Source organism: Pecten maximus, chromosome 9 (assembly GCF_902652985.1).
Source record: "Pecten maximus chromosome 9, xPecMax1.1, whole genome shotgun sequence".
Lineage (NCBI taxonomy): Eukaryota > Metazoa > Mollusca > Bivalvia > Pectinida > Pectinidae > Pecten > Pecten maximus.
In genome coordinates this window covers 24,910,078-24,936,009 of record NC_047023.1, presented here as the reverse complement: position 1 = coordinate 24,936,009, position 25,932 = coordinate 24,910,078, and the positions used below count along the sequence as shown (strand labels likewise).

At 36.1% G+C, this 25,932-nt stretch overlaps 1 protein-coding gene and 1 non-coding gene across 3 annotated transcripts in view; one reads left to right on the top strand and one right to left on the bottom strand.

The window, feature by feature from the left end:
• Positions 1-1,357: 1,357 nt before the first annotated feature.
• Positions 1,358-1,441, bottom strand: Trnal-cag. Its single transcript has one exon. It is a non-coding gene; the product is annotated as a tRNA-Leu (tRNA).
• A 632-nt stretch (positions 1,442-2,073) lies between these two features.
• The window catches only part of LOC117334101 (myocyte-specific enhancer factor 2C-like), a 30,514-nt gene continuing 6,655 nt past the window's right edge, over positions 2,074-25,932 (top strand). Inside the window, exons 1-7 of one of the 2 annotated variants that reach the window (XM_033893559.1) lie at positions 2,074-2,177; positions 2,459-2,510; positions 19,560-19,670; positions 22,009-22,212; positions 24,192-24,332; positions 24,660-24,828; positions 25,465-25,607. In XM_033893559.1, the coding sequence (XP_033749450.1) occupies positions 19,617-19,670; positions 22,009-22,212; positions 24,192-24,332; positions 24,660-24,828; positions 25,465-25,607 (711 nt within the window). In that variant the 5' untranslated portion in view covers positions 2,074-2,177; positions 2,459-2,510; positions 19,560-19,616. The remainder of the gene's footprint in view (positions 2,178-2,458; positions 2,511-19,559; positions 19,671-22,008; positions 22,213-24,191; positions 24,333-24,659; positions 24,829-25,464; positions 25,608-25,932) is intronic. The other variant, XM_033893560.1, reaches the window with a different exon arrangement.

Sequence of the window (25,932 nt, the reverse complement as noted above, 5' to 3'; positions counted from 1 at the left end):
GTTTTAAGGTTTAAGTAGCTCAACGCTGTTTTATCCCTGTAAATACCGGATTAATGTAAGAAAATGTAATCAATTTGGACACTGCAGTAGTGTCCAAATTAATTAACTACCTTGGGCATGTTTCTGACGGGTTTTAAACGTCTTACTTGAAAGATTTAAGTTGGACTTGGAGATTTGTTTTTAGAACTTGTTCATAAAATGATTGTCTAGATGATATTTATTCAGGACATAAATTCTATTTTACATGTGTATGCTCTTTATATACCGTATTTGTTCTTACTATGCATTTTAGTTACTCTTATGATATATTTTATTAATTTGTTATCAATTCTGTTAATGGGCCTTTTTTGTCTGTTGAAATTGAAATAAATAAGAAATAACTTAATAGAAATAGATCACGATGACATACTCCTTTAAGTTTGAAGTTTTATGAAGCAGTCTATAGCCTTACCTGTAATTATCACCTATTGTTCTACCTTTCACACCTAGTATCACTTGGCCAACAAAATACCTTACCTGTATACCCCAAACTTCAGAATGTTGGCTAAGTGAGAAGACACCGATGGGAGATCCATTACAACTCTAGCAGCTTCACGTTTGCGCCTTTTCTATTGTTTTCAGATTCGGAACTAGGGCTAAAATCCAAGACTTCACATGCATATTCAAATATGGTAAAGTAAAAGTTCATTATATCCTTAAAAGAGCACCTCGTTCTAATAAAAAAAAATCGACTCTCTCGATACATTTTTTGTCTTCATAACAGTATGATATATTGCTTCTACATGATCCACCTGACACTGGAACTGAAAGTAACGCCTTATAATGCTTATGACGATCTGCAAAGTCTAAAATGTTACCGTTAAATTGTAATTCAATGAATTCGTCAATATTATTTCTATTTGGGATAAAAAGAACATTAGTTTTATCGGAATTTAAAGGTACGAGCCAAGTTTTGACCCACCTGTTCAAATATTGTTTTCTGAGTTCTGGAAACTGTGTAAATGAGTATTACGTCTTAGTTTGTTGTTTGCCTCCTACCATGACGTTCCCTTCCCTATCTTTGTCGGTTTGTGTTTCCCGGAAAGCCGGTCTGTGCTGTCCTGGTTGTGTCCTTGGACAAGACACTTTACCCTGATTGCATGAGACAGGCCTACTGTATGTTGTTCTGTGATCAATTGTCAAAAAGTTTCGTTGTCATTCACATAAGCATATCTATAAGCTTATATAGCCTACCTAAATTTGTGTACTTGAACATTTTAAATTTCTTCGGGTAGAAAAGACCAGAATTTTACAGAGACTTTTCGAATTGCATGGATAGTTAAAAGAAATTTAAAAAAAAAAAGAAGATAAAAATGAGTGTCAGAAGTGGGATTCGAACCCACGCCTGGAGAACCAGACTGCGACCTGAACGCAGCGCCTTAGACCGCTCGGCCATCCTGACTTCATACCAGTAAATGAGAAATATTATTTATAAAAATAAATTCAATTTCATGAATATGTAGCATACATTTTCAGTCATCAATCTTTTCACTAAATGACTAATATGTTATTAATATTTTACGAATAACCAGAATAGTGCATAATTCCTTGAGAATTCCCTTCATTTGCCATAACACTGCTTATGGCAAGTCGGGACACGTTTTATCTCGGTGGTTCCAAGAGTTATCTCCCGTCAACTGTTTCTTTTGTATTCCGTTTCGAATAAATTTCAGAAAATAGGCAATTAGATGTTTTATGTACTACATTTCATGTGCATATAACTAATTACGGACAAAATAAATGAGCATAGGCATATCAGATCATTTCCAATAGATTGTATAGATTTATTTCTGGCGATTACCTCAGTGTTATTTGAGAGCAGGTGATTGTGTACAACGCCGGAAGTTGCCAAGATATCCACTCATGGTATAAAACATAGTTCTATATTTGATTCATTGATATTGACACAAAAATCGTTCAGATTTATCGATAATAACATAATCGCCCGTGTAAGTCATCTTTTGTCTAGGAGACCTGAATTGTCATGCTTATTTGTGGAAATACAAATTTTAGGAAGCCCTGACGTCAATTTCCATCCGCGTACTAATCGCCATATTGGATATTGCTATAAATACCAAAGTAATTTCCATGCCCAAAATAGCACAACTTGCGGATTTTTGCAGTGGAGGATCCTACTGGTTAGTAAAAATAGTAACCGCTTGGTTATTTTTATAAACTCTTAGCATTGATCTACTGAATTTTATGATTTAAGTGATATATATTTCAATAATCTTGTGTATGTCAACAAAATGGAGGTTTGTTTGTTGGTAAATTCCGGTTGCTTTGCGATAAACAGGCCCCTCAAACTTCTCCGACTCCATGTTTCGATTCCCTATGAAACAGCAAGTAGAACTGACACTCGGTCTGAGAAAATGTCACAGTCCATCGTGTTATTTTTGTTGTTTATTTGTATTCACAGAAACCCCGGTGAATCTAGCGCCCTAGTCGAAAAGTTGACGTGGACTTAGGAGGTAAGATTTCGTCGACGATGCGAGTATATTGACTGACCTACAAGCAAGCCAGACCGACATTTTTTCGGTCAGAGTGGTCGGATTGGGCATTTCATCAGCAGTAATGTTAGAGCACCAAGGGAAGTTGCCATTCTATTTATATCAAGATATCCTTAGATATAGTTTGTGTGACTTTATTATAATAATATTATAGATAGAAACTACCCTTACAATATATAAACTGATTTTAAATGGTTTTGAAACAATTTAAATACAACTTAAAGGCAAAAACTGTCAAGTAATCTGATAAATTCATTTCAGGGATTTATTTCTTATCATTTATAACATGATTGAAAAGATATGGACCTTAGAAATTAATAGAATGGTTTATATAAATCATAAAAATGCTAAAGAAAGACATTAAAAGAGATAACTTGTTTCTTTATTTTACTTCCTGGTTTTTTGCTTACTTAGATGTCATAAATGAGCTTGCAGAAGGTAAGGATATAAGAATGCTTCTCTTATAATTAGTTACAGCCACATATGATGCTGCTATTTGATACAAGTACACAATTTGACCAAGCGGAGATAAAATAGTTATTTTTATTAATGAAAAAAAACAACCTTTGAGTTTATGCCACTGCACAGTGTCTGTCTGGCATTTGTCAACATTTCTTTTTAAGCACAACTAAAGACCTGCAGAATGGATAATTGCATTAAATAAAATCAGCTGCATTACCAATATGTTATAGGAGATTAAATGACTGCTTTGATTCAGGATTGTATTAAATGGAAGGTCTGGGTTCAGAGAAGTATGGTCCAGCAAAGGAAATAGAAGTATGCTTTTAAAATCTTTTTGTTTTGTTTGGATATAAGGATTCTAATTGGGGCCAAGTTTGTTTTGTTTGGATATAAGGATTCTAATTGAGTTTGGCCCCACTGCTGCAGCATCCTTTGTTGACAAGAGCTCAATTTACAGCCATAATTTACCAACAATAATAACATTGTGTTTTGCATAAATGTTTTGTAGGACTAAAAATTTGTTGAAAAATAATGAAACGATAAACATGCATGTAACCATCACTATTAAGCAAAGAAAGAACCTGTGACATGGTTGTTCACTTTTGACATCGTGGTAACATTAGTAGGATTTTAAACCAATGAGTGAGTCCTGGACTAACTGCTTTTGGAAAGGGTAAGTCCGAGACAAAATCAGTGAGTCCACAACAAAACATTTAATTGATTTACATAGCAGATAATGCTGATTGATTAGATAACTGATATAAACTTGTACAGATAAGATAACACATGGAACGTGGACGTGTCCAGAGTAACAATGACACAGTGTAAAAGATAATCCTAGGGATATTAATCAATTAGCCATAACCTGTTGTAATACCATTGTCAAGCTTGAGTGTCTTTTTGTGTCCACACTTCAGTCAGTTTAACTGTAAACTTGGCGAGTCTGGCTCACCTGTCATGGTCTGCCATGTTTTCTTTCTGGTTGTGTTCAAATATGAATTCCTGCTGGTCGTAGTGAGTCTATGGACCTCTTTATGACCCCTTGCATACTGACCAACTTCGGTATCTATGTACAGGATGAAAACTTATTTGCATCTTGAAAATTGTTGAAATTGTACATGTTTACATGGACTTTGAGGGTTTTTACCTATTTGGTAGATACCATACATGTACTAACAGAATCTTAAATGGGCCTGTGCACTTTAAAAGCTTATGTTTAAATATTTTCCACATACTGTACTTAAAAAAGTAACAAAATGTAAGGTGTTGTAAATCTTTTTCTTGTTCTATTGTGAGTATGTGCGTCAAAATTGGTGACATTATCAATTTGCAACATGGTTACGCTACATAAAATGATGACGTTACACTATTGTGACGTCATAGCGCCTGTGAGCCGTCTATCCCTACCCCGTGTGAGATTGATTTAAGCCATCTCTAGCATCCATTGGTCATCAACTTATGAAATATGTCAGAGAATATTTTTCAAAATGGAACTGGATCCCCCATTTAAATGTTCTGTTGCTTAGATACCTGGTATATTCATACTTTAATGATGAAAATTTTCCGTCAAAGTTAGGTAAACTTTAACCTGACAACAAGTACAATGTATATCGTATTTGACCTAATAAGGGCGCGGGTAATTGACAGTTGAGACGCCCTTATTAAGATTAGTTATTCTGAAGTTTTATGAAACAGACTATACCTTATAGCAGAATACCTAAGGCTGTGGAAACGGTAAAATATTCAGTCATAAAATTATTCCGGATGAAGATATCTATTCATTATCATTTATTAAGCTTAAACATCACTTGAATATTCCTGTAAACTTGTAAACCATGCCAGCTGATCTTTAGACCAGGGAAGGTGTGTTCCACCATTTATGTTCAAATAGAACTCTTTTGTGTTCTATTTATAGACACAGGTGATTTCCCAGATCATATCAGACATCGTTTTCTTTGTCCTAATAATTGATTTACAATGTCTTTTACTAGTTTTCTGTTCTGAACAAAAGTTATTTATCAACAAGAATGAAGTCTTTTACTTTATCTTCAAATAAAGATGGTAAGTTATTATTTGTATATGCGTTTATAGTTTCGGGTGCTCTAAAATTTTCTGTCAAAGTTAGGGAAACTTTAACCTGACAACAAGTACAATGTACAGAGGAGCCCACTTATTTGCATATCGGTTATTTGAATATCCCGCTTATTTGCATAAAATTCTCAGGTCCCGATTTTTTTCTTCTTTATCTTTGTATTTTAATCCCGTGTATTTGCATCGACTAAAACACCGACTCCCGCTTATATGCATATAAAAATTCCAAAAAATCGAAAAAATTTAATTGATTTTAGGGTATTGTTGTGATTTTCCCGTAATAAAAGTTTTATGAAAAGTGTTTTAACTTACATATTGATTCGACACGATGTACAACGTTATCTAATCATTGGTTCCCACTTCGTCAAAACAGGTTATGTTCGATGCATCGATATCGACATTTAGTTATTTTCCAGACCATATCAGTAGCATTGTGAAGAAGAATTACTGAATAAAATATTGATATGTCTCATCTTTTGATGAGATTTGTTTATTTATTATAGCATCGATCCAAACCTGCGTTCTGTGCACTTGAACACTCGCTGAGGCAGGTTGCGATCGCCATGATTGTTTACTAGGCGCGTTGCATTGTGGGGGCATATGTGTAAGGAACGACAACTCTTTGTGTGTGTGCGCCATTTTCCAAAACAAACCCAAACGACAATACACATCTCACGGTCATTTAACTCTTTCCGTACTCACGACGACTACAGACGTCACAAAAACGTGCTCTTGTATCCTTCATGACGACTACACATGTCACAATTAACATGCCTTCCATCCTTTGTGACGACTCAAATCGTCGTAAAACATCGCGAAAGATGTTGATATTACTTGCTGGTTTAGCATAGTCATACGAAGGAATTGACACGGAAATGATGTTTTTAAGAAATAAAAAGCGATGTAAATATTGTATTGATGGTATATTTTACGTACCAGAAGCATATTCATTCGTTAAGATTGTCTATTTCAAAGAATTCCGCCGGTTCATGCCGAGTTGTTTACATAGCTACAAAATGGCGGCCTCAAATTTACTTTCGTTTTCTGCGAGATTGTTGAGGTTTTAAACACAATAAAACAATTAAAAACGATAATATATATATAATTGAGTAACGTTTATCATCAAAATAAGTAAGAAATACGTAAAATATTTTTACACACCGAAAAAACGATGTTTTGGCTGCGTGATTTCTTGCACACGTGTGACACATGTGCCGATCAACATGTCATTTCTCGCGATTCTGCCTGGTGATTTCGCCGTATTTTAAAGGAAAATTTGGGTAAAAGAGTTTCCGTACTCAGTACTTGTTCCATATGATAAACTTCATTTAATATTAAGCATTATACAACAGTAAAAGATCAGTAAAAGATCGTTTTATCGACGTCTGATGTGATAGCCATATGCTCCAATACACAAAGGACCTACCCAGCATTCACTTCCGGTAGCGACCGCGAAATTTGAATGAGTACGTAAAGAGTTAAGACGGTCTATTGCTTAAGCAGTTCATCATCTATGATCAAACAACTAATATACTCATAGCAGGAACAAAACACATCTCAAGACGATAATGAATGTTTATTGAAACGATCACATTGTACATCGAAGTGCCAACCCACGCGTGTATGACCGATATCGGACCCACAGACTCGGAGTGACAAGTAGCCTAGTAAACGATGAAGTATATGCAAATATTTGAACATTTACAAAGAATAACAACCCATTTATTTCGTATTTACTCTTATATTCTAAATAATGTTTTTTTTTTAAATATGTTTTTAATGCAAATAACGTAAACAATCATATAGCGCCCATTTTGAGTACCTACCTGACGATCTACATAGTGTATAAGAGGGGCCAAAACCCAACTCCGCCTATACGAATACTCCGGTTATTTGCATATTTTGTCATGGAAAAAGGGCTATGCAAATAAGCGGGTTGCTCTGTATATATATATGTCCAGTGTGAATGAAATATGATGTTTGGCAGAGATGAGACAATTATTGTATTATAATTGATCTACAGCCTATATGTATGTCATAACTTGGTCAGTGCTTGGAATATGTTTACTTATCATGGATTAGAGGTACACAAGGTTAGTCAATCTCTCAATGTTTACATATATGTTCAAGGACCGCCAACGGGGAAACAAATACATTATGTATTCCATTGATTTTGTGTAAATATGAATTCTAAAAAAGTGTCTGATACAGAGCTGATACAGGAAGCTTTGATACACATGTATGAGCGCGCAGTTGAGCATTGTGTCCATGACTGCTTACATGCATTTTTACATGTATGGAGATCTAGACCGACCCAGTCATGAGAGCTGGTGGGGTCATGTAAAGGTCAGCTGGTGTACATGTAGACCCAGATGCTAGTTGCCAATACATGCTGTAGACATAAACAGCTCCTCTTCTCTAGGTCTGACAGCTTGATATTTCTCTGCTGAGTAGAGCAGAGATAAGAAACAGTTTTAAAGTTTTACATTAAAGTGGCTTCAGCATATATTGGAACATATGTACATGTTACCTCGATCAGGATAAGTGACATCATTGATATAAATGCAGACTTATTTTATTTCCTGATAATCACAAGTACATGTCTCTTCTGGGGTCAAAAACAGGGCCACTTGTTTGATGTGATTATCAGTAGAATTCTAGTGTCCTTGTTTACAGATTTCATTTCTTGTTCTAAACTAAAAATACTCAGATAACTTTTTAACATTATAAAATAAAACATCACTTTCTTTCTTTACTATTTTATGAAGCAAGCTTCCTGATTCCAATTCTTCACATCCAATGTACATATGACTTCATCACTAAAGAAACAAAGTCAATTTCAACAAAATTTGATGTCTTTACTTATTATTTGATTACAACTTTATTTCTCTCATGGTTCCCATGTAACTTCATATACTGGGCTAGTTCTATTTCCTCGGCTCAAACAAACAATATATATATCTTGATTTTGGTTGATGTTAGCTATTATTTAATTACTATAAATTTGTAATGAAGGATTTAATTTTGGCATTCATGTCTTGCATTCTGTTGACATTCTTTGTGTGTTTGTCATATATCTAGAAACGCCAATGTCAGATCTTTTATTCAATGGTTAAAAGAATTTAAAAAAAATTGAGGAAACACCAGTTCTCTCAGAGTTTGGGTCAGTTTATTTATTTTTATTGAACATACCGAATGTCACTTGTAACCACAGGAAATCCATGAATTCCAGTTAACCCTTGAAGTCAAATAATTATTTCTCAGAAATCTGAAGGATCAAAACATGTCAGATAGACTTGTACCCTCAAACAGAAGAATCCAATATCATTTTGGGGGGTCAAAAGCATACTCTCAGGTGTGTACTTGATGCCCTTATAGATATTGTATATAGCTACAGTACATTGAACCGAAACTATTAATTCCATGTATAAATTCATCGTCTTCACTGTTATGACTTATGAATATTGTAGGAATGTGAATGAGTGTATTGTATTTTATCGTAATTACATTCATCACATGCACAGTAACAAGGGCCGGTGCATAATTACCTGTAATATTCTAGCATGTTGCCTCTAGAAGGTATTTTCATTACACAGTTGATTCAGTATTCAGAGGCTTCTTGTTGTCAATGTCATGATTTCTGTCGTACATATCGACAGCTCACACAGAAGAAAACTTACTACAAAAAGGGTCTCAGGATGTCTGCAGCATGGACACTTTCTTGGAAGCGGAAGCCAGGTGTGGCCCTGATGTTGGACTATGAGTATGCTATACACAGCAATGGACATTTCTTTAAAAAAAATCCTATTTTTTTTTTCAAAAACTGGTGTAGTATTCCCCAAATACTAGATTAATCCCTGAAGCTGACATGGTCAATGCTGGTTAGATTTGACTTTGATGTGTATGGTGGGCATGTCAATAAAGTGGAAACTACTTAACCTACCAAACAGCTGGTCTTATTCTCCTTGTACTTTAACAGTGCCCTTGTGAACAATATGCCCTGTATGTTGGGTGTAAGAAATATATCTGCTGCCCCCATTGTATGATTGTAGGAGATGACTTACTTTGAGATCTTATATTTTTTTCTTCTTTCCAAATACTTTCTTCTTCCTGATGTCTCCTTCAACACTTCCTCACTTTTGATCATTAGTTGACCATTCACCCTTGTGAAGAAGCCTTTGGGTTCTGTCCCATGGACAAGACATACCAGAGACTTTGAAAAATGGTAGTTTATACTCCTACTTATCATAATCATATAAGGGGCGGTCTGACTGGTGTGCCTGTTGTCAGTATAATGTGATCGAGTGGGGTATCCAGCTGGGTGTCTTTGGTAGTATACTTCAGTGAGGTAATACTATAGTCAGCATCAGTTTTATGTTATCGAAAGGAGACACCAACATACTGCAGCCTCCCAAACACACAGACTACATGATATGCATGCATCTTACACACAGGGAAGGCTGTCCTCGGTTGTTGATAGGATGTTAAAAAATACTCAGCCAAACCCAAACTTATGTGCAGATGTAGTGTAAACAATTCCAATATCTAAAGTGTGAAGAAGTGTAAAAAGAGTAATGATATAGTTAAATTTAAATAAAATAATATATATATATTGTTGGAAATCAAACACTCTTGTTGATGACTGACAGCAATCAACAATAAACCAAGGAACCTAATATAAAGAGTTACAAAATTTTTGCTATAAAATATCTATTTTGATGAAACTTTCAAAAGCTGATGTGAACCCTGGGTACAGTACTGGTATGTGAGACACTTATGGCTGGTACTGATGTGTACATAAGACACATTTACACATGTGTCTAGTACTGGTATGTCAGGTGCATGTCATGATCAGGACCTGGTATATAAGACACATGTGTACGTCTAGTAGCAATGGTATGTAAGATGTGTGTCAGGACCTGGTAAATAAGACACATGTGTCTAGTAGCAATGGTATGTAAGATGTGTGTCAGGACCTGGTAAATAAGACACATGTGTCTAGTAATGGTATGTAAGATGTGTGTCAGGACCTGGTATATAAGACACATGTGTCTAGTAGCAATGGTATGTAAGTGTGACAGGACCTGGTAATAGACAGTGTCTAGTAATGGTATGTAAGATGTGTGTCAGGACCTGGTAAATAAGACACATGTGTCTAGTAGCAATGGTATGTAAGATGTGTGTCAGGACCTGGTAAATAAGACACATGTGTCTAGTAGCAATGGTATGTAAGATGTGTGTCAGGACCTGGTATATAAGACACATGTGTCTAGTAGCAATGGTATGTAAGATGTGTGTCAGGACCTGGTATATAAGACACATGTGTCTAGTAATGGTATGTAAGATGCAGGACCTGGTATATAAGACACATGTGTCTAGTAATGGTATGTAAGATGCTTGTTTGGTACTGGTGTGTAAGACATGTGTCTTGACTTGGTATATATGACACAATTTTGTATCTAGTAATATAAGCATATGTAAGACATGTGCATGGTATATAAGACATTATATTATGAGTGTCTAGTAATTTGTATGTTGAGTAATCTTGTTCATGTATGAATATGATGTAGACAATTTGATGCTAATTTATAGATCTACCACACTAGTTACTTTATACATACCAGTATTGGTTAAATCACCTACTTATCAACATTAAGTCTTTCATTTACATACCTGGGATGATATTCATCCAAATTGTGTTTTCAAAACTTTGCAGTTTTTAGGAAGAAGATTAAGATCATTGCAGAACATGTTTAACTTTCATTGAAAAATCAATATACACATTTTTAAAGGAAGTGTGTAATTTTTAGTAAAGAACAATAGCCTTAGACCAGAAAAAAATAGAGGTACCATATAAGATAAATTTGTTAGGTTTAGTACAAATTTCAGATGCAGTTGATAAAGGATTCAATAATGTGATAACATTACATAATTAATATAAGTTTTAATATCTACCTGTGAGTGTGAGCAGATCTATAAAATAAAACTTAAATGTGGGTATCATAGTTATCACCCACATTTATGGATAGTGATATTATCTTCAGTTATCCAAGTTAAAAAAGATAAACATGTACATTTAAATCTCCGTCTAAAAAACCCTCTATGTGTACATATACTCTGTAATGTCTGTATTTGAATACATAAAGTCAGGGTTAAAATATATGTCAGTGAATTCAAAGCATGCTAAAGACCATCCATATAAACACCCTGATAACATTTTTATATATGACACAGCAAATACCTGTGGTATTATAAGTAAATCTATATGTGGAAACAATGGAAATTCCCATTCTACAAAAATATGACATCAGCAGCCAAGTTAGTGTTGTTAATAATGCCTACGATACAGGTCAGAACATGCCCGACTACCCCACATCATACACAGCCTAGCTTGATAAAACTACCGATGACACTGTTACACATACACACAGGTAAAATCATACAGGTATATATATATTATTACTTGGCTTCCTTTCAAAACCTGACTTGTTAGCAGATCATTGTGCAATATCCACAGTGCTGCACGGCTTTGTGGTAACACTAATGGACTATCTCCGCTGAGTCATATTTCAGTGGTGGTTGATCATATTGTCTGTACTCAGTACAAACAGACTACTCTATTCAGTGATACTAGTACGAGGTAGCACCACTGACATAAATAACTATCTATCAATCAGCTACTATTTACCTTTAATTTCCTGTGAAGTAATTCTCATGTTATTGGGCGCATGATTGGAGATATTCAGAAGAAACAGAATACAGTATTCTTTTGATATAAAAAAAGACATTTAATATTGAAGTTTTACTTTGTACTTGAAAATCTGGCAAAAAGAGGTCATAGTTCAATAATGGAAGTTCAGTTTAAAATGTTTTGTTGTCTGAGCTACTTGTAATTTCCTACATAATTTATCAAATGAAGTATATAGATTTTTAGACTTCAGATAGAGATGCGAAGAGATAAAAAAAACCTTATCCATGTCACAACATATATACCTGTATGTAATGTAACATGTACCTGTATGTAATTAACCTCTATATACCTGGTACCTGTATGTAATGTAACATGTACCTGTATGTAATGTAACATGTACCTGTATGTAATGTAACATGTACCTGTATGTAATGTAACATGTACCTGTATGTAATGTAACATGTACCTGTATGTTATGTAACATGTACCTGTATGTAATGTAACCTCTATATACCTGGTACCTGTATGTAATCAGTTGTTACCTGTATTTACCTGTATAGATGATACACGGTAATGTTTTAAGAACAGGTTGTTATATTTACATTATACCCAGGCATGTTAAAAGGTCTGTAATACAATATTCATGACGTAAAGCAAACATATAGGAATGGGTTGGTGTATATATATATCATGTGTGTATGGTAAAAATGTGATACAATATATTTACCTAGGTACACATCCGACCATTTTACTGGAATATATAATATAAATACTGTTATTGTATCCGGGCTTTAAATCTATCATATACAATATGAAGATATCAGAGAGTGTATCTGGGCTTTAAATGTATCATTTATACTGAAGATATTGAAGATCACTTTCAAAATTCAAAGGCAAACAGATTTCATAGCAATGGATAAAATACATTAATGGTATACCATGGGAATTTCCCTTTGATCTATTTACGCAGTTATTCTACTTTCACTTTGTATTTATAAACTAAGAGATAGTACGTATGTATGTGGTGAACCAGGTAAGTTTTTATTAAGAGGGGCTAAGATGTTATATTCAATTGTTTAGAATGAAGTGTTGACATAAGTAAGTTGTTGAGTATAGAATATGTTAATATCAGAATATGATTTGAAGTAATGGTGATTTTGTTGATATTGTGTGCCTATAATAACAGTACCCTTAGGTACAATGTTTCATTTGTATGACTGTGACTTTTGAGACATAGATATTTCGGCCTTTTGTATGATACATGTACTTGTTCAGAAATGACAAGATCTTTATATATATATGTATATAATGGCTTGATATTGTAATATTTTACAAAAAAAAAAAAAAAATCTTAAGGAAAAAATCAAGGAAACTTGATACCTATGCTTAGCCAAACTTTGATATTTTTATCACTATTTCTTGGGTAGCACAGAAGGGATATCATGAATGTCAGATGTAGGTTCCCTTGGTTTCTAGTTGTGCCCATAACATTTTAAAGTCTGATTGGAAAAATGATGTTCGACAGACAGCCATCTTGGATTTTGACAGTAAAATTTTGTTATCACTATTCCCTGAGTAGTACTGGAGGGCTATATAGCAAACTTCACATTGAGGTTGCCCTTTGTCCTTAGTTGTGCCCATGAAACTTTGAGTCTGAGTGGGAAAACAACATGGCTGACAGCCGGCCAAGCCATCCCTTGATTTTGACAGTTGAAGTTTGTTATTGATTGCCATTTGCAATTGTTTAGGATTACTTTAAAGGATCTTTCTCAAGCTTCACATGTAGGTTCCTTTTGTCCCCTAGCTTTTGGATTTTGAGTCTAATTGGAAAAGCAAATTGGCCGACAAGTGGCCATCTTGGATTTTGACTGTCAAAATTTGTTATGGATATACATTTCAGAAAGTTCTTCTTAGACCTCATATGTAGGTTCCCCATATTATCAGATTGTGAAGAGGGGAAAGTAGACAAAAGTTGATTCTTTCATAGGACCGATAACGATCGTTCAATGGTTGGTTCCAATATCCCTCTGGGATCTATTGTCTGTTGGTTGATTATTTATTTAGTATGTATGAATATATTTCATAGTATGACAGAGAAATTTCTGTAGGAATGGATTGGTTTGTCATATATATTGTATACTGTAGACATGCCTTCTCTATGTCCTCTGTGAATATCTAGGATAAATGATCAGACCTTTTTTTCTTAGAAATACAACCATGTGGCTGTTTTGGTATCAGTATTAATTTAGTTCTTGGATCTTATCAGTTGCACCTTGACATGTGATCTATGTACATGTGTATGTATAAAACAATATTGATTTCAACAATTTAACAAATAAAGGTATTCCCAAATCCACCCTGCCTAAACATTTGACCAGGTGTATCCTATTTAAGGATATACACATATGTGATAACAAACTATACCCTACAGGTAAGAGTTGTAGCTGCTGCCCCTATTGTATGATCAATAGAGGTGACTAAATTTGGGATCTTATCTTTTCTGTCCTTTGTAAACAAATTTCTTCTTCCTATAATGTCTCCCTCGACACTACCTATCTTTTGGCTTTTAGTTGAGTGTTTACCCTTGTGAGGAAAGGTTTGGGTTCTCTCCCCTGTTGAAACCTACCAGAGTCTCTAAAAATAGTAGTTATTAGTCGACCCCTACCAGTGAAACAGAGGGGACTATAGGTTTCCTTTCTCTCTGTCTGTCAGTCCGTCCATTCAGTTTTCAGTATTTTTCTCAGCCATGCTTCAAGGTATGTTGATGAAAGTTGGTATGTAACTTCAGTATGAATGCCTACAGATCAAATTTGAGTTATAGGGTTTTTGAGTCAAGGTCAAGGTCACTGTTATAATTTTTAGCCCACCATCATCAGATGGTGGGCTATTCAAATCGCCCTGCGTCCGTGGTCCGTCGTCCGTCCGTCCGTCCCTCCCTCCGTCCGTCCGTCCGTCCGTCCGTAAACAATTCTTGTTATCACTAATCCTCAGAAAGTACTGAAGGGATCTTTCTCAAATTTCATATGTAGGTTCCCCTTGGTGCCTAGTTATGCATATTGCATTTTGGGACCGATCGGAAAACAACATGGCCGACAGGCAGCCATCTTGGATTTTGACCATTGAAGTTTGTTATCGCTATTTCTGAGAAAGAGCTGAAGGGATCTTTCTCAAATTTCATATGTTGGTTTCCCTTGGTGCCTAGTTATGCATATTGCATTTTGGGACCGATCGGAAAACAACATGGCCGACAGGCAGCCATCTTGGATTTTGACAATTGAAGTTTGTTATCTCTATTTCTAAGAAAGTACTGAAGGGATCTTTCTCAAATTTGATATGTGGGTTTCCCTTGGTGCTTAGTTATGCATATTGCATTTTGGGACCGATCGGAAAACAACATGGCCGACGGGCAGCCATCTTGGATTTTGACCATTGAAGTTTGTTATCGCTATTTCTGAGAAAGTACTGAAGAGATCTTTCTCAAATTTTATATGTAGGTTTCCCTTGGTGCCTAGTTATGCATATTGCATTTTGGGACAGATCGGAAAACAACATGGCCGACGGGCAGCCATCTTGGATTTTGACCATTGAAGTTTGTTATCGCTATTTCTAAAAAAGTACTGAAGGGATCTTTCTCAAATTTCATATGTAGGTTCCCCTTGGTGCCTAGTTATGCATATTGCATTTTGAGACCAATCGGAAAACAACATGGCCGACAGGCAGCCATCTTGGATTTTGACAATTGAAGATTGTTATCGCTATTTCTCAAAAAGCACAGAAGGGATCTTTCTCAAATTTCATATGTAGGTTCCCCTTAGTGCCTAGTTATGCATTTTGCATTTTGAGACCGATCTGAAAACAACATGGCCGACAGGCAGCCATCTTGGATTTTGACAATTGAAGTTTGTTATCGCTATTTCTGTGAAAGTACTAAAGGGATCTTTTTCATATTTGTTATGTAGGTTCCCCTTGGTGCTTAGTTATGCATATAGCATTTTGAGACCGATCTGAAAACAACATGGCCGACAGGCAGCCATCTTGGATTTTGACAATTGAAGTTTGTTATCGCTATTTCTGTGAAAGTACTAAAGGGATCTTTTTCATATTTGTTATGTAGGTTCCCCTTGGTGCTTAGTTATGCATATAGCATTTTGAGACCAATCGGAAAACAACATGGCCGACAGGCAGCCATCTAGGATTTTGACCATTAAAGTTTGTTATTGCCATTTCTGAGAAAGTACTGAAGGGATCTTTCTCAAATTTCATATGTGGGTTCCCCTTGGTGCCTGGTAATGCATATCGCATTTTGGGACTGATCGAAAAACAACATGGCCGACAGGCAGCCATCTTGGATTTTGACCATAGAAGTTTGTTATCGCTATTTCTGAGAAAGTTCTGATTGGATCTTTCTCCAATTTCATATGTAGGTTCCCCTTGGTGCCTAGTTATGCATATTGCATTTTGAGACCAATCAGAAAACAACATGGCCGACAGGCAGCCATCTTGGATTTCGAAAATTGAAACTGGTTATCACTATTACTAAGAAACTAATGAAGGGATCTTCCTGAAATTTCATATGTAGGTTCCCCCAGGTGCCTAGTTATGCATATTGCATTTTGAGACCGATCTGAAAACAACATGGCCGACAGGCAGCCATCTTGGATTTTGACAATTGAAGTTTGTTATCGCTATTTCTGTGAAAGTACTAAATGGGATCTTTTTCATATTTGTTATGTAGGTTCCCCTTGGTGCTTAGTTATGCATATAGCATTTTGAGACCGATCTGAAAACAACATGGCCGACAGGCAGCCATCTTGGATTTTGACAATTGAAGTTTGTTATCGCTATTTCTGTGAAAGTACTAAAGGGATCTTTTTCATATTTGTTATGTAGGTTCCCCTTGGTGCTTAGTTATGCATATAGCATTTTGAGACCAATCGGAAAACAACATGGCCGACAGGCAGCCATCTTGGATTTTGACAATTGAAGTTTGTTATCACTATTTCTAAGAAAGCACTGAAGGAATCTTTCTCAAATTCCATATATATAGGTTCCCCTTGGTGCCTAAATCTCAAATTTTATATATAGGTTTTGTCTTGTTTGAAAAGTACTAGAGGTTTCTTCTGAGTTTACACAGATTAGTAAGACTTAGAAGAAGAGAAAAGTAGAGAAAAGATCAATCTGACATGGAACCTATAAAGAACATTCAATGGTGGGCGCCAAGATCCCTCTGGGATCTCTTGTTTTTAGTGGGGCCAAAAGTGGACATCTATTGCTTTGGCAATACCCAGCATGCTTGTTATAATATTACTCTCGCTTAATATCAGCTCAGCATTATAGGAGTAGGGCCACTGGTTCCCCTGTTGTTAGTTAAATGTGACTGAGTAAAGTGTCCTGCTGGATGTCTTTGATAGTATATGCTTCAGTCAGGAAGCACTTAAAGACATCATAGTTTCACACTATCACAAGGAGACAAACACCAACTTACATGTACTACATGTACAGCCTCCAAAAACACACATTCACTGCACATGCATTTCACACACAAACAACCATAGCTATTGATAGACGCTTATTTTTGAACCCTATCTGTGTATAATGAAAGTATAACTCTATTCCGAAAACTATCGAAAGTACATTATCCTATACAAATAAACTGCGGCTTCAGGGAGTGAAACTTTTCCTCATTAGACAATTCGCTTAAAGTAGGTGGGGCTTCAAGGCCTCCCAATTGCAAGGACACCAACTTGTTGTGCACATATATCCGGCTGTGTATAAGGACTCTGATAGAGGCTGTAACACAGCTATAGGCTACACTGATAGATGCTGTAACACAGCTATAGACTACTCTGATAGAGGCTGTAACACAGCTATAGGCTACTCTGATAGAGGCTGTAACACAGCTATAGACTACTCTGATAGAGGCTGTAACACAGCTATAGACTACTCTGATAGAGGCTGTAACACAGCTATAGATTACTCTGATAGAGGCTGTAACACAGCTATAGACTACTCTGATAGAGGCTGTAACACAGCTATAGACTACTCTGATAGAGGCTGTAACACAGCTATAGACTACTCTGATAGAGGCTGTAACACAGCTCTAGACTACTCTGATAGAGGCTGTAACACAGCTATAGACTACTCTGATAGAGGCTGTAACACAGCTATAGATTACTCTGATAGAGGCTGTAACACAGCTCTAGACTACTGTGATAGAGGCTGTAACACAGCTCTAGACTACTCTGATAGAGGCTGTAACACAGCTATAGACTACTCTGATAGAGGCTGTAACACAGCTATAGACTACTCTGATAGAGGCTGTAACACAGCTATAGACTACTCTGATAGAGGCTGTAACACAGCTATAGACTACTCTGATAGAGGCTGTAACACAGCTATAGACTACTCTGTTAGAGGCTGTAACACAGCTATAGACTACTCTGATAGAGGCTGTAACACAGCTCTAGACTACTCTGATAGAGACTGTAACACAGCTCTAGACTACACTGATAGAGGCTGTAACACAGCTCTAGACTACTCTGATAGAGGCTGTAACACAGCTATAGACTACTCTGTTAGAGGCTGTAACACAGCTATAGACTACTCTGATAGAGGCTGTAACACAGCTCTAGACTACTCTGATAGAGACTGTAACACAGCTCTAGACTACACTGATAGAGGCTGTAACACAGCTCTAGACTACTCTGATAGAGGCTGTAACACAGCTATAGACTACTCTGATAGAGACTGTAACACAGCTCTAGACTACTCTGATAGAGGCTGTAACACAGCTATAGACTACTCTGATAGAGGCTGTAACACAGCTATAGATTACTCTGATAGAGACTGTAACACAGCTCTAGACTACTCTGATAGAGGCTGTAACACAGCTCTAGACTACTCTGATAGAGGCTGTAACACAGCTATATGCTACTCTGATAGAGGCTGTAACACAGCTCTATACTACTCTGATAGATGCTGTAACACAGCTCTAGACTACTCTGATAGAGGCTGTAACACAGCTCTAGACTACTCTGATAGAGGCTGTAACACAGCTATAGACTACTCTGATAGAGGCTGTAACACAGTTATAGACTACTCAGATAGAGGCTGTAACACAGTTATAGACTACTCTGATAGAGGCTGTAACACAGCTATAGACTACTCTGATAGAGGCTGTAACACAGTTCTATACTACTCTGATAGAGGCTGTAACACAGTTATAGACTACTCTGATAGAGGCTGTAACACAGTACATTCTGGTACTGAGAATGTAGTACACTGGCTCCAAAGCATGTGATGCAAAATATTGGTAGCTTACAAGTATTATATGTCCCCAACTACTAGTATTATACGTCCCCAACTACGAGTACAAGTATTATATATCCCCAACTACCAGTGTTATATGTCCCCAACTACCAGTATTATATGTCTCCAACTACCAGTATTATACGTCCCCAACTACCAGTGTTATATATCCCCAACTACCAGTGTTATATGTCTCCAACTACCAGTATTATACGTCCCCAACTACGAGTACAAGCATTATATATCCCCAACTACCAGTATTATATGTCCCCCAACTACCAGTATTATACGTCCCCAACTACGAGTACAAGTATTATATATCCCCAACTACCAGTGTTATATGTCCCCAAGTACTGGTATTATGTTTATGTCCAGAACTCGTTATCAATCAGACAAAATTCATTTAATGTCACTAATTGATTATGGTATACCTCAAATTAAAACCATCTGTGTTTCAGAAAACCTGATCTACAAGAGAGCTGCAGTGTTCATCAGTTTATACAGATCAATCAGCCATGGGAAGGAAAAAGATTTCTATCCAGAGAATTAATGATGAAAGGAACAGACAGGTACTGTGCTTAATTCAGTTATGGCCTTAACATTGTGGTAAATAGATAAAGTTATATTTCCTTATGTGCACATGCAATGATCATTTCTTTATAACCTTTGGCCCTGATTATCCTGTTTTTAGGTCACCTGAGACAAAGTCTCAAGTGACCTATTCTAATCCCCTTTTGTCCGTCGTCGTGCGTCGTGCGTCGTCCGTCGTCCGTCGTGCGTCCGTAAACAATTTACATTTTCAACTTCTTCTCCAAAACCCCTAAACCAAATTCCATGAAATTTGGCAAGAAGCTTCTATGGCTAAAGGTAAACCAAAATTGTAAATTATATGGTCCCCACCCCCCAGGGGCCTGAGGGGCGGGGCTAAAAACTGTCAAATTGACTAAAACTTCAAAAATCTTCTTCTCTACTCTCAGATATGGTGGAATCAAACACTCTTCATAGATGGAAGGGTCTTAAGGTGCTTTACCAAAATTGTAAATTTCATGACCCAGGGGTCTCACGTTTGCCCCTGGGGAGGGGGTAAACTTTACTATAGTTTATATAGGGAAATCACATTTTTGACTTTTATTTGTTTGATTTGTATTGGAATTCATTCTAATTTGGTAAACATTGTCAGCATGGGATGACAGTTTGATGGCATGCACATGTTGGCCCTGACTGACCCCCAGGGGCTGATGGGCGGGGCTAAAAAGGGCCAAATTGACTGAAATTTCAAAAATCTTCTTCTCAAGACCAAAATAAGGTGGAATCAAATACTCTTTATAGTTGGAAGGGTCTTAAGGTGCTTTACCAAAATTGTAAATTTCATGACCCAGGGGTCTCACGTTTGCCCCTGGGGAGGGGGTAAACTTTACTATAGTTTATATAGGGAAATCATATTTTTGACTTTTATTTGTTTGATTTGTATTGGAATTCGTTCTAATTTGGTAAACATTGTCAGCATGGGATGACAGTTTGATGGCATGCACATGTTGGCCCTGACTGACCCCCAGGGGCTGATGGGCGGGGCTAAAAAGGGCCAAATTGACTGAAATTTCAAAAATCTTCTTCTCAAGACCAAAATAAGGTGGAATCAAATACTCTTTCTAGTTGGAAGGGTCTTAAGGTGCTTTACTAAAATTGTGAATTTCATGACCCTGGGGTCTCAAGTTTGCCCCTGGGGAGGGGGTAAACTTTACTATAGTTTATATAGGGAAATCACATTTTTGACTATAATATGTTTGATTTCTATTGGAATTCATTCTAATTTGGTTAACATTATCAGTTTGGGATGACAGTTTGATGGCATACACATGTTTGCCCTGACTGACCCCCAGGGGCTAATGGGCGGGGCTAAAAAGGGTCAAATTGACTGAAATTTAAAAAATCTTCTTCTCATGACGGAAATAAGTTGGAATCAAATACTCTTTGTAGTTGAAAGCATCTTAAAGTGCTTTACTAAAATTTTGAATTTCATGACCCTGGGGTCTCAAGTTTGCCCCTGGGGAGGGGTAAACTTTACTATAGTTTATATAGGGAATTCAGATTTTTGACTATAATATGTTTGATTTCTATTGGAATTCATTCTAACTTGGTAAAATTTCTATTGGAATTCATTCTAACTTGGTAAACATTTTCAGCATGGGATGAAAGTTTGATAATATGCACATGTTGGCCCTGGCTGACCCCTGGGGCTTATGGGCGGGGCCAAAAATGGTCAATTTAATTAACTTATTATCTGTTCTAGAATAATCCATCCCACACAGTAGTAATCAGGTTGTCTGCCGTCTGTTTTTTTTTTTTTTTTTTTAGCTCATCTGGTCTGAAGTTAACTTTTTGTTATTTCATTATGAAGCAAAGTTAAGTGGGATCAAACAAGGTGTCATGTGACCAAATCTGTAGTTCATTCGTTCTAATATTGAATATCACATGACATTATTATACAGTGATATGTAGATGTGCTATAGGTGTTAAAAAATTTCCCAGGGTCAAGGTTGCTATTAAATTTGGGTGGGCAACTTAAAGCTTAAGATGGGTCACCTGAATAACCTTTGACTCTTATCTTTTGATTAATTATTGAAACCTTTGACCCTGACTAACCTCTTTAACTTCCTCCTGAATAATCATGTTAACCCTATCTGATGATAAATTATGTGAAACCTTTGACCCTGACTAACCTCTTTAACTTCCTCCTGAATAATCATGTTAACCCTATCTGATGATAAATTATGTGAAACATTTTACCCTGACTAGCCTCTTTTTGCCTGAATAACCTCTGACCTCCAATGATTAATATGTGTATCCTTTGACCTTGACTACCTTCTATTCTCTTGTCTTCTATGTAAACTATTTGTTGTTGTCCAGGTGACGTTCACAAAGAGAAAATTTGGTTTGATGAAGAAGGCATATGAATTGAGTGTACTGTGTGACTGTGAGATAGCTCTCATCATATTCACATCAAACAACAAACTGTACCAGTATGCCAGCTCTGACATGGACAAGGTCCTTCTGAAGTACACAGAGTACAATGACACAGTGGTCAGTCAGACCAACAAAGACATTGTCGAAGTATGTATTAACTGTAACATTGTCACAGAAAGATTTAGGGCGAGTGTTGTTAGGGCGAGTGTTGTTAGGGCGAGTGTTGTTAGGAATAATATCTGTGTTACGAGATAGAAATAGGGCGAGTGTTGTTAGGAATAATATCAGTGTTACGAGATAGAAATAGGCTGTGATATTGATAGGAATGATATCTGTGTTACGAGATAGAAATAGGCTGTGATATTGATAGGAATGATATCTGTGTAATGAGATAGAAATAGGCTGTGATATTGATAGGAATGATATCTGTGTTACGAGATAGAAATAGGCTGTGATATTGATAGGAATTATATCTGTGTTACGAGATAGAAATAGGGCGAGTGTTGTTAGGAATAATATCAGTGTTACGAGATAGAAATAGGCTGTGATATTGATAGGAATGATATCTGTGTTACGAGATAGAAATAGGCTGTGATATTGATAGGAATGATATCTGTGTAATGAGATAGAAATAGGCTGTGATATTGATAGGAATGATATCTGTGTTACGAGATAGAAATAGGCTGTGATATTGATAGGAATAATATCTGTGTTACCAGATAGAAATAGGCTGTGATATTGATAGGAATGATATCGGTATAACGATTAGAAACAGACCGTGATATTGATAGGAGTGATATCTGTATAACTAGACCATGGTATTGATAGGAATAATATCTGTGTTACGGGATAGAAATAGGCTGTGATATTGATAGGAATTATATCTGTATAACGAGATAGAAACAGACCATGATATTGACAGGAATGATATCTGTATAACGATTAGAAACAGACCGTGATATTGATAGGAATGATATCTGTATAACGATATAGAAACAGACCGTAATATTGATAGGAATGATATCTGTATAACGATATAGAAACAGACCGTGATATTGATAGGAATGGTATCTGTATAACGATATAGAAACAGGCCGTGATATTGATAGAAATGATATCTGTATAACGATATAGAAACAGACCGTGATATTGATAGGAAATATATCTGTATAACGATATAGAAACAGACCGTGATATTGATAGGAATGATATCTGTATAACGATTAGAAACAGACCGTGATATTGATAGGAATGATATCTGTATAACGGTATAGAAACAGACCGTGATATTGATAGGAATGATATCTGTATAACAAGACCATGGTATTGATAGGAATGATATCTGTATTGCGATTAGAAACAGACCATGATATTGATAGGAATGATATCTGTATAACGATTAGAAACAGACCATGATATTGATAGGAATGATATCTGTATAACGATTAGAAACAGACCGTGATATTGATAGGAATGATATCTGTATAACGATTAGAAACAGACCATGATATTGATAGGAATGATATCTGTATAACGATTAGAAACAGACCATGATATTGATAGGAATGATATCTGTATAACGATATAGAAACAGACCGTGATATTGATGGGAATGATATCTGTATAACAATATAGAAACAGACCGTGATATTGATAGGAATGATATCTGTATAACGAGATAGAAACAGACCGTGATATTGATAGGAATGATATCTGTATAACGATTAGAAACAGACCGTGATATTGATAGGAATGATATCTGTATAACGATTAGAAACAGACCGTGATATTGATAGGAATGATATCTGTATAACGATATAGAAACAGACCGTGATATTGATAGGAATGATATCTGTATAACGATATAGAAACAGACCGTGATATTGATAGGAATGATATCTGTATAACTAGATAGAAACAGACCGTGATATTGATGGGAATGATATCTGTATAACGAGATAGAAACAGACAGTGATATTGATAGGAATGATATCTGTATTAGGAGAAGGAACCAGATTATGATATTGTATGAAAAATAGCTAAATATGATATAGAATTGCTTTTATTAGATCTGTCCAGACACAAGGCATGCATTGTTTCTCATTGATGTAAAATTTCTTCATCAGATGTTGAACAAGAAGGATTCAAAAGGTGAAGGAGATGATGGAGATGAAGATGATTTCAACCTGACGCCACGTACAGAAGAGTCCTATAAACGTATCGACCAGGAGTATGCTCGTGTTATGCAGCAGGGTACACCCGGCCATGTATGTTATGTTATCTCATACACACTGATTTATGTTAATTTCAGGTCATGTGAATTTACATACTAAAGTTCAGTCTTTGATAATGCACGTTTGTATTACCTTGGAAACCAGAAATCTTTTTTAGGTGAAACTTGTTGATAGTTATATATTGATACAAATGTAAAATCCAGAGATCAAAGTAAGGATGGATTCCAACTATTTTGATGTCATCATAAGGTTGAAGGTATGGTAATATAATGTCAGAATACAGTCCTGGACATTCCATAGTTTCTTGGATTGAATGTTAACACAGGGCAGTTATGCTTATCTTGTGATATCGATTAACAGATGTCCCAGGTGCCACAGATGCCTGTGTCTGTACCAGTACGTTCGACTGGAGGTGTATCCAACGTGTTCACCCCACAAAGTATACCTGTACCCAACCAGCAACCAACCACAGGTACCGTTGTCCTCCTACAGCCTCCAGCAGCTCACAATGTCTCTCCAAGTCCCCCAGGTGAGGACCCTTTACATTGCATTGTATGTCCTGCTGTTTGTCAAAATAGATATATATATATAGGTGAAAATAAAGAACAGATTTTTTTAGAACGAGTTTAACCTGTGTTCATGTAGGGCACCGTTTTATTTATATGTCACCGAGATTGCATTTATATTGACCATAAATTCAATCTAAGAGTTTAATTGTTAAATAGATTGAATTATTGCATTTTTGCCAGTGAAATATAGAAATTTCATTTCAAACTAATGAAACTTACATCTTCACTGCAGTGCAGAGCAGTGAAAATATAAGATTTTGCAGTGAAAATTGCATTGATCAGTCCTTTCAAAATGGCGCTGTCAAGTTGACGTGGAGTAACGTCACAAAGAGATGACATCATTACCGATTCCGGCACTTTTGGACACTTTTTTTGATGTTTTAGATTTTGTTTTAAGCATAAAAAATGCTATAAAAAGAAAATTGAATGGTTTCCCGTTTGACTCGTATGACAGAATGTTTTGATATTTTTAACAGGACACAATTCAATTTCCTCTTTATACTTTATAACAATTGATTGCTATCTCTGACATCTTTGCATACAAATCGTGAGATTGTTAAAAATTGAAAAATGTGTGATGATGTTCTATACAACAGCTAATAAGATGAGTGGAGCACCGGCCACTGTGAGTCGAGTATCTCCTGCACCCACAACCAGCACTGTCATGACACAACCAAGTAAGGATGAAGGAAAGGGCAGACCAGCCCTCCGTGTACTGATACCTACCAAACCAGGCGAGGTAAACACATTGACCTAGTAAGGAGATCAGGGCATGTTTATGAAGGAAGAAATTTACACCAGTGACATATCGGAATATTTAAAGCATTTTGCACTTTCAACAGGATTATGTGACATCAAAATCATATCCAAAAAATATTTAGCATGGAAGTCTGCTTAATGAATATATGATATGTATAGCCAGTCCTGATCTAGGGTACATCACTTTATATTTCTTATTTTTGAAATGGTAGAAGAAAATGTGTATATAAATGCAAATTGGATATGGTCTTGAACTGTCAAACTCACTGCCGACATCAAGATTTCACATGTTTACGACATGAACA